The sequence below is a fragment of the Neomonachus schauinslandi genome, chromosome 3 (assembly GCF_002201575.2).
Source record: "Neomonachus schauinslandi chromosome 3, ASM220157v2, whole genome shotgun sequence".
In the NCBI taxonomy this organism is placed as follows: domain Eukaryota; kingdom Metazoa; phylum Chordata; class Mammalia; order Carnivora; family Phocidae; genus Neomonachus; species Neomonachus schauinslandi.
The window spans coordinates 120,268,975-120,278,645 of NC_058405.1; the positions used below are offsets into that span (position 1 = coordinate 120,268,975).

Genomic DNA, 9,671 nt, shown 5'->3' on the forward strand with positions numbered 1-9,671 from the left:
AATTGTAGGGGTCATCAGTAATCCAGAAAAGAAAATAGGTTGTCCAGGTGGAACAATTTAGAGGATCTAAATAAATAGGAAATTGTCTGAGTGCATGAATCTTTTACCTAAATTTACCAATAAACACCTGATTTCCCTGGCTTTCTTCTGAAAACTTGCATTATCAAGAAGGAAATCTATAGGTTCTACAGATGAAGAGCGACAGACTTTTACATGATCAGGTTGCAAAATATCTGTTTGAAAGGATAAAAGAAGCTCTTCAATCCTGAATTCAAAATTGAGTCTTGTAAACAGTAAATAATAGTATATGATACCATGGAAATATATTATATGACCAGGGAGAATTAAAGAAATTTCCATTAGAATGTGTGGGATTTGTTACACATAAATAAGCAATAATCTAAGAAGGCCTAACCCGGGTATTTTCACAAAGTGAAAAAGAAATAAACAAAGGGTTGAATAGTACAATGAAGACTGTATTACTTTCAGACAATAAGGAATTGTCTTTTTATTTGCAGAGCCAAAAATATCTTTATCTGTGGTGACAGAAAGTTCAGGGTGATATATATGGAAGCCTGAAATGAAAAATTAAGAAACTATCTAAGAATATAAATATAGATTCTCCCTTTTCATAAATATTCAATACATTATTTGACACACTGGCTTGAGTGAAGCTCCATAGGCACAATTTAAGCATCTTGATTTGGGCTGAGGTCCAGTAAATTACATATTCCCAGCAACTATCAGAGCTTTCTCACTAAAAATACATGCTCACACTCTACTTTGAAAATATCCTAAGATAATTATTTCCATTATCATAGTAACTAGTACAGTTATGACTAGAGTTGTCTTGGGTTTCTAAGGAAAGAAAATTATTCTGAGATACTGTTAATAAGAGAAAGTGTGGTAATAGAGAGGGGTATTTTCTTAAAATTGTGCTAAAGCTGTCATTTTCACTTTTAATGACTTTAACTGTGCGAGACGAGATTTTATTTTCAGTTACAGAAATAAACTATCTGACTCTTTAGTCTATTGCCCACCAATTTTCTAGCCCCTCCCTGTATCAACCTCACAGTGGGTTTTATTCATCTTGAGTGCATAAAGCCAACATTTAGTCAGAATTTTCCTGACTGACAATTGCTTGGCCCCTCTAGTGAGAAAATTCAGTGAATGGTAACACCTAGGAAGAAAGCCTATATAGACTTTTCACTCTAGAGGCTTAAGAAAACCACTTAAAATCTTATTCGAAGATAATAGAAAAGGCAAAACATTTTGGACAGCTTATTGCCAGTGTCTATAAAAACATGTTTAAAAGAAAGAGAAGTTTAATACCAGACTTTCTAGCACCCTCAGTGTGCAGGAAGAAAGACACCAAAAGAGATACAGGTCATTTCTCATAGTCCTCTTTCATCTGATGACTATATTTCTCAGCGTTGCTACTTTTAAAGCCAAATCATGCCAGATTCTCCAGGGGTGCTTGCTGTTTGCTGTTTAGTGCTTATCACACAAGGCTGTATTAGTGAAATTTTAAAAAGCAAATGCCCATGAATGAATCTAAAGCTTTTTGACTTGAGGTTACCAGACTGAATTTTGTCTAGGATTATTTCCATATTATTCTACAGTGAAACAGAGATTAAGCTTTCACATCTTTAAAGAGGATGACTCAAATAAGACATGCAAAGATGCATCTCAGGAAAATAGAATTAGCTTTTGCTTTAGTGGGCAGGAGAATTTCTCAGTTCCATTTAGTTTATAAGTGCATCATAGACTCGAATTCATCAATTCTCTGCTTGGTGTTCCCCTTCCTGATTTTCCGATAGGATATTGTATTGTATCTTGAATAAGCATTTCTAGAGATATCACTCTTCTTCCCGAAGGTTGGCTGCTCCTCAGGTGTCACAGGTTGGGAACTGGGGCTGCTCAGTGGGGAGTCCTCGTTTGCATCAACTTCCTCTTTTAATTGAGAACGCTCTTCATTTTTTTTCTTAAATTCTATTACTCGAACTTCATCTTCATCATCATTGCAATCATCGTCATCATCATTAATTTCTTCATCCCAAACCTCTTGCTCCTCCTCATGTTTAGAATGCAACACATCAACTTGGCTAGGTTTCCGAAATCCCAACCATTCCATTTCAGTTGCCTGGTGAGCTTTGTTCTTCCCATCCTCCTCTTCCTTCTCTTCTAGAGGTTGTTCAGCAATCCTTTCCTTTTGTCTACTTATTTCCTGGCTACTGATGCTCAAAGGAATCTTCTCCCATTGATGTCCTGTAGCAAAATCAATTGGTAATTGAAATACCCAGCTCTTATTCTTTAAACTATGTTTCTGGATAATCATTTCCCCACAGCGTGCTTTACAGGATATTATTCTGTGGGTTAATAATATGTTTTACACAATAAAATGGGTTGCACTATCAGATTAGTTTGGAAAATACTGCATTAAACACAGTTAAGTAGCTTCAGAATTTATGCAAGTCTTTAAAATGCCAATGAATATTGTGAATCTCTAGGAAGTCGACAACTCAACTTCAATTGACCATGAGACATTTTTTTGTTGTGACTGTTGTATCTAGTGAGACTGGTGTTCCTGAGACAGACTTTTAAAATCCTGTCTAGCCTGTAGTGACTGGAAATGTGAACATAGAAAATAAAATATTTGGACCTATCTCTTATACACACACATACACACACACATATTCCCCAAGGAAAATTAGAAAAATATCTCACAGGAGAAAAAAGACTTCCTTCCAGTAGTAAAAACAATGACTTCCCACATCTGGGCATGCTCAGAATAGCACATTCAGTATTTGCCACCATGCTTCTCAGAGTTGTGCTAAAGTTCCTGCTGTGGAAGGAGGAGCAGGGGGCCATGGATGGTCAGGAGTCATATGCTGGGCTAACAGTGACACCAAGCCCACCAAAGCACACACAATGTCATCTAAGGTCTGCCATTGATTTCTAGAGAGCCAAGCTTTAAAAATCATGTTGTGGTCATCTCTATATAGTGCTAGGTTAGCCTGTCATGTTAGACATATCCCTCATAACAACTAATTAACTCAAGTTGTTTGGTACCATATAGTGACTTTTACAAGGCTTAATTCATGTCGAATTTCACTTTTCAAACAGATCACATCAGCATATCCTTAACAATATTTATTGAGCATGCTCAAAAGAATTAGAGTGGAGGTTGTTCTCTGGGCTTTCACCTCTAAAGGGACTTCTGTGAGAAGCTTCAGTCTATGCGTGACTTTAAAATACTGTCTAGATTGTGTGCTTTGTCAGGCTTCCGTTCACTATTCCCTTTCAACACCATAAGAGTCTTTAAATAAAGTGAGAGGCAATGTTCCTCTTTGCCTTTCCCCGCCACAGCTTTCTACTTTCACTGAGAAATTTTTACAAGTCCATTACCAGTCAAGATTTTTCATGCTCGTTTCATTTTTTTGTTTTCCCAACTACAGGAATCAGATTGTAAACTTACAAAAAGAGATAGAAGTGAAGATGGATTATCATTCCTAACTGGTTGTACACAGTTCCTATCAGGTTGTTGGTGCCCAGTCAATGTTCTTTACATCATAAATAAATATACATTAGCATGTTTGCTATAATCTTAAGCTTTCTTTTATTGTCTTCTTTTCCATAAGAACCAAAGAAACTGATTTTTTGCTCACACCATGACTCAGGCATGGAGCTGTCATGCATGAAATTACTTCTTGAATTTAAATTATAGTTTTTCCTCAATATTTTTAGCATCTTGCTATTTTTCAACCCAGGAGTATTCTCTTTGGAGACTTTATAGCTGTTTGTCATTGTGAAAACTGAAGACACCAACATGTGCCTTACAGGAAAAACATATGTTCCACCAAACACAAAAGGATTCATTCAGGGAAAAATTCACCCTGACACCATCTACTTAAAAAATCCAGACTGCTTTGATTCTCTATTTGATAAAATGAAAGATCCTAGCAAACTGTTGTCTCCAGTGGACTTCCTGATCAGATATTTGAAAGGGTCTCGGGGCACCTGGGTGATGCAGTTTGTGAAGTGTCGGTCTCCTGGTTTCAGCTCAGGTCGTGATCTTGGGGTTGTGAGATCGAGCCCCAAGTCAGGCTCCATGCTCAGCTCAGAGTCTGCTTGAGACTCTCTCCCCCTCTCCCTCTGCCCTTCTCCATTGCCTGTGTGCTCTCTCTCTCTCCCAAATAAATATATAAATTTAAAAAATTTTTTGAAAAGTTCTCTAGATGCACTGCCTGTGAGAACTGGCTACACTGGAAACAGAAAGATTAGGGCAGAGAACTTATTTAGTTCATTTCATGCGGCTTAAAGCTTAAGTTTTATAAATTACCTGTGATAATGTAAAAGCTTAATAATGGTTGTTCTTTACTATATTTATTACAATAGTGGTTGTTCCACCACTACATAGGGACAGCAGATAGTCTGGGAGGTGTCCAAGCAAAGTGGACAAACCCAAGAAACTGCCAATTACATCCCTGTCTTCCTTGGCATCTACTTTTTATGTGATGTTCTAATATTTAGAAAATAATAATCTCTTCCATTTTTGCCTGTTAAGGTCCTAACTAAGCTAAATTGCTCAAGGTCTAACGAACCGACTTCAATTTTGAGATAAGATGTTTATGGTTGCAAAAGAGGAAATGAGTGATCAATTAATATGTGTTTATCCTGCACTTGATTTAGAAATTGCTTCAATGTAGGTATCTTCTTAGAGGTAAAATCTAAAAGATTTTGTTCTTCTTAGTCTCTTGAGTTTATTTGAAATATAAGTCACTTAAAAATCAATGTATTTTTTATTCTCTTATTTTCTGAAAGAACACAATTAAAATTAGCTTCATCACCTGGGAGATTTCTTTAACAAGGATTAGATAACCATTTTCTGCTTACATAGAGGCCTAGAACTTTTCTATAGATCAAATAAATTTATAATATTATTTTAAAATGTATGTCAATGGTAAGCTTTTAGGTAAAACATTCACATTTCACAAGGTGCCTGACACAGATTTAGAGACACTAAATAAATCTTATAAAAGAATTGATTTAGTGGACTAACTTATTAAGAGACTGATAATCATTTTGTCAGGTGAGGGCATGCCAATCAGTTATACCAATTCATGCAGTCGCAGTCTTGATGCTTCTGGAATACTTTTTAAGGTGAAACCCACAGATAATCAGGACTACTCCCTTATCTGCCTATAGCAGCTTTGAGTTTTTGAAGGCATTGCCTGGATTGCTTTTTTGACATCACATTCACATTCACAAAACATCCCATGCAAAAACTCCCATCCATATTCAGTCAGACAATGTCTGTGTACAAAATGGAAGTTCTTCTCACCTTCTCTGAATGTCATTTCATCAACACTTGTTTCTTGGAGAGAAAGATCTGTGATAGCCTTATGAACAAGAAAAAGATTCTCTTCTGGTTTTTCTGGGGGAAAAAACCCACAAGATTAATACTATAATATTTAAGCAGCTCAAGTTTAAATAAATTATCAATTTAGACTCTAGCTAGGTAGATCAATTTGATTTGCAATGTGATCACTAAAAGTAACTATTTCACTGTCCCAACTCATTTCTTATTGGTTCCTACTTATAAACATAAGGATAACCTCTCCTTTTCCATCTGTATGTTATAGAACCATGAATTCAGACATGTTCAGGTATATTTCAGAAGGAAAACTTGAAATGCTGAATTTCCTTTGCTTAAATAATAATGGGGCTGTCCATAATAATAATAAATAACAGTAGTTAACATTTAACCAACACTTAGTAATCCTCACAACAACCCTACAAATGTCAGTACTTATATTTCTGTCTTCTGCTAACCGAGAAAGCTAAGGCTTCAGGGGGCTAGGGAAGTTGTCCAGGGTCATAAAGCTATCAAATAAATAAGCCTGGATTTGACCTGAGGCAGAGGTTTGGTCCTTAGCTATCCAGCCCCAGTAGAATAAGAGGCCACATTTGGGCAGGGACATGGGTGGGAGGATGGACAGCACATTCCCATCATAACAGTTTATCAAAAGAATCACGAAGTGAGTTCACAAATTAAATCAAACAAATCAAAGAGAAAGGAAAATGTTTTACCTTTTAGAATCTTCTCATCAGTGGACCAGTTGACTACCATATTGCCTTGTAATTTTTCACTTTTCTCCTGATTTCCTTCTGTGGGTAAGTCTTCAAGATGGGGTTCTACCCTGTAGTATGGTGAGGTACCATCCACGTCACTGGATCCCTCATTTGTTTTAGTGATTGGTTGTTGACCATTTTCAGGTGGTGTATCCCCATTGCACTCAGCCTGACTGAGTGTCCCTGGAACATCTGTCATGATGTACAGTTGAGTCCGAGAACGCAGAGAGAGCTGTGGGGAAACTGAAGGAAAAGATCCTTGATAGACGCGTTCTCTCCCCTTCAAGTTCTATAGTTCCACCTCCTACTCTGAGAATACAAAGTATTTGCTTCAGTACACAATAACAAACTCTTTTCCTAAAGGTGTCCAGATAGAGCTTAGAACAAAAGCAATAGAATTTGTCGGATTTGCCACCAGCCCAGGAGCAAGCATCCAGCCAATCACCACCTTCTTTGTCGCTGGGCAGCCTCACTTGCTGAACTAATGGCAGCCTTTTGATTTACATAAACAAACAATCTGAGGCAATCAGGCTTTTGTGTTGGCATGTAGAGGGGGACTTTCAGCTTGTCAGTGCTCCCCTGGGAACAGAGATTTTTGTCCCTTTTCATAATGGCCCTTTGTCATTTTCCTTGTAACAGGAGCCACAATTGTTCCACAGCTTTAATCCAGAGAGAATGACCACCTTGAGGCATATTAGTTCTGTGTAACCAGCTTAACATTTCCAAACAGATTTTGTTCAAGTAAAACCTCAGCTATTTTGTAGCGATAATGGCATCGTTTCTTATTCATTAAAGAATAAAAACAGCTTATCAAAAACCTGTAAATAGGACAACTTTATTGTAAGTGGTTCTGACAGCAGATTCCATGGTGTGTTTCAGGAGCCCAGAGGAAAGACCTAAGAAAAAACAAACAAAAAAATTCTACCATCTTGCTAATACCAAAAATTTTACATTTTAGAATAATTCATTTGGTCCATAGCTTCTTATCCTCTAGTTTATTTATGTTTATTGAAGCCTGTACTATCTTTTAAACCCTTAATATAATTTCCTCCATGGAGTTTTCCCTTTCCCCAATCAGATTTATTCTCAATATTCCCTATTGATATTGCATGATGCTGGTAAAATCATATAGCACCAACATAGCCTGCCCTTGGGGGAAACAGGTAATTATGGAAAACATCTGTTACTTACCAACCTTACCTTTTTATTTTTTATATTTTCATTTTTTTAATTTAAGAATTTATTTTATTGGGCACCTAGGTGGCTCAGTCGTTAAGCATCTGCCTTCGGCTCAGGTCATGATCCCAAGGTCCTGGGATCGAGCCCCGCATCAGGCTCCCTGCTCCACAGGAAGCCTGCTTCTCCCTCTCCCACTCCCCCTGCTTGTGTTCCCTCTCTCGCTGTGTCTCTCTCTGTCAAATAAATAAAATCTTAAAAAAAAAAAAAGAATTTATTTTATGACACAATGAAAACTCATTAAGTTTCAATGGAAATACATTAAAAATTCACATATTATTTTCCTTGTGATATTGAAAATATGAATTCAGATACACATTCACAAAAGATGTACAAAAAAATTTTCATGGCAGTGAATAATTCACTAATTGGTTTTCTGTTAGAAACAACATGAAAACCAGCTTCTTTAAAGTTTAGGTTCTTTTCCATATGAAAATTTGACTCATGGTACTCCAATAATTCAAAAACTGGAAAAAATTCCTTCAAGACTTAAAGGAGACAGGTAGAGTAATAACATCAAATACAACTGAAAAATAAAAGTGTCAGTTTGAGAATAGATTATAATAAAAAGGTATGATTCTTTGTAAAGTAGATCAGCATTTTCTAGTGATTGGTTATCTAGATTAAATCTAGATAAATCTAGATTAAAACCATACGAGATGTTCTGACAAACAGGAGCAGAAAAGGGGTAGTTTAATGTAGCCAAATGCTTTTAAAAATAAGAATTGCTGTATTATTTTTTTAGACTATCACAGTGATCACTGAGTTAAGAAATCAGTTTATTTTATTTAAATTCAAGTTACTCAACATATAGTGTAGTATTGGTTTCAGAAGTAGAATTTAGTGATTCACCACTTACCTATAACACCCAGTGCTCATCACAAGTGCCCTCCTTAATATCATCACCTATTTAGCCCATCCCCCACCCCCATTCCTTCCAGCAACCCTCAGTTTGTACTATGTAGTTAAGCCTCTTATGGTTTGCCTCCCTGCTTCTATCTTATTTTATTTTTCCTTCCCTTCCACTATGTTCATCTGTTTTGTTTCTTAAATTCCACATATGAGTGAAATCATATAGTTTTGAATTTCTCTGACTTATTTCGCTTAGCATAATACATTCTAGTTCCATCCATGTTGTTGAAAATGGCAAGACTTCATTCTTTTTGGTCACTGAGTAATATTCTGTTATTATACATTGGATTATATATTCCATAATATTCCATTATATATATATACCACATCTTCCTTATCCATTCATCAGTCCATGGACACTTGGGTTCTCTCCATAATTTGGCTATTGTTGATAATGCTGCTATAAACATCAGGGTGGTGCATGTGCCCCTTCGAATCAGCATTTTTTCATCCTTTGGATAAATACCTAGTAGTGCAATTGCGGCATCAAAGGGTAGTTCTTTTGAGGAACCTCCATACTATTCTCCAGAGTGGTTGCACCAGTTTACATTCCCACCAACAGTGCAAAATGTTCCCCTTTCTCTGCATCCTCACCAGGGTCTGTGGTTCCCTGAGCTGTTAATTTTAGCCATTCTGACAGTTGTGAAGTGGTATCTCATTGTGGTTTTGATTCATATTTCCTTGATGATGAGTGATGCTGAGTATTTTCTCATGTGTTTATTAGCCATTTGAATGTCTTCTTTGGAGAAATGCCTGTTCATGTCTTCTTCCCATTTCTTAACTGGATTATTTTTGGGGAGTTGAGTTTGGTAAGTTCTTTATAGATTTTGGATACTAGCCCTTTATCAGATATGTCATTTGCAAATACCTTCTCCCATTCTGTCTGTTGCCTTTTAGTTTTGTTGATTGTTTTCTTAGCTGTCCAGAAGATTTTTATCTTGATGAAGTCCCAATAGTTCATTTTTGCTTTTGTTTTCCTTCTCTCCAGAGACATGTCTAGTAAGAAGTCATTGTAGCTGAGGTCGAAGAGGTTGCTTCCTGTTTTCTCCTCTAGGATTTTGATGGTTTCTGGTCTTACATTTAGGTCTTTCATCCATTTTGAATTTATTTTTGTATTTGTATCTGTACTTTGAATTTATTTTTGTGTGTGTTGGAGGAAAGCAGTCCAATTCCATTCATTTGCATGTTGTTGTCCAGTTTTCCCAACACCATTTGTTGATACTGTCTTTTTCCAAAAGTCTTTCCCGCTTTGTCAAAGATTAGTTGGCCATAGAGTTGAGGGTCCATTTCTGGGTTCTCTATTATGTTCCATTGATCTATGTGTCTGTTTTTGTGCCAGTACCATACTGGCTTGATGATTACAACTTTGTAATACAGCTTGAAGTCTG

At 36.5% G+C, this 9,671-nt stretch overlaps 1 protein-coding gene across 2 annotated transcripts; it reads right to left on the reverse strand.

Annotated features, from left to right (window-relative positions):
• Window positions 1-1,750: 1,750 nt before the first annotated feature.
• On the reverse strand, window positions 1,751-6,483 carry ERMN (ermin). 2 transcript variants are annotated; one of them, XM_021703229.1, is made up of 3 exons: window positions 6,094-6,483; window positions 5,345-5,437; window positions 1,751-2,268 (listed from the first exon to the last, which is right to left on the reverse strand). In XM_021703229.1, the coding sequence occupies exons 1-3, from the start codon at window positions 6,332-6,334 to the stop codon at window positions 1,751-1,753; spliced, it is 852 nt and encodes a 283-aa protein (XP_021558904.1). In that variant the 5' UTR covers window positions 6,335-6,483. The 2 variants fall into 2 exon arrangements, with proteins under 2 accessions (XP_021558904.1, XP_021558905.1); XM_021703230.1 differs by having other exon boundaries at window positions 5,345-5,377; window positions 6,094-6,334.
• Between the last annotated feature and the right edge of the window lie 3,188 nt (window positions 6,484-9,671).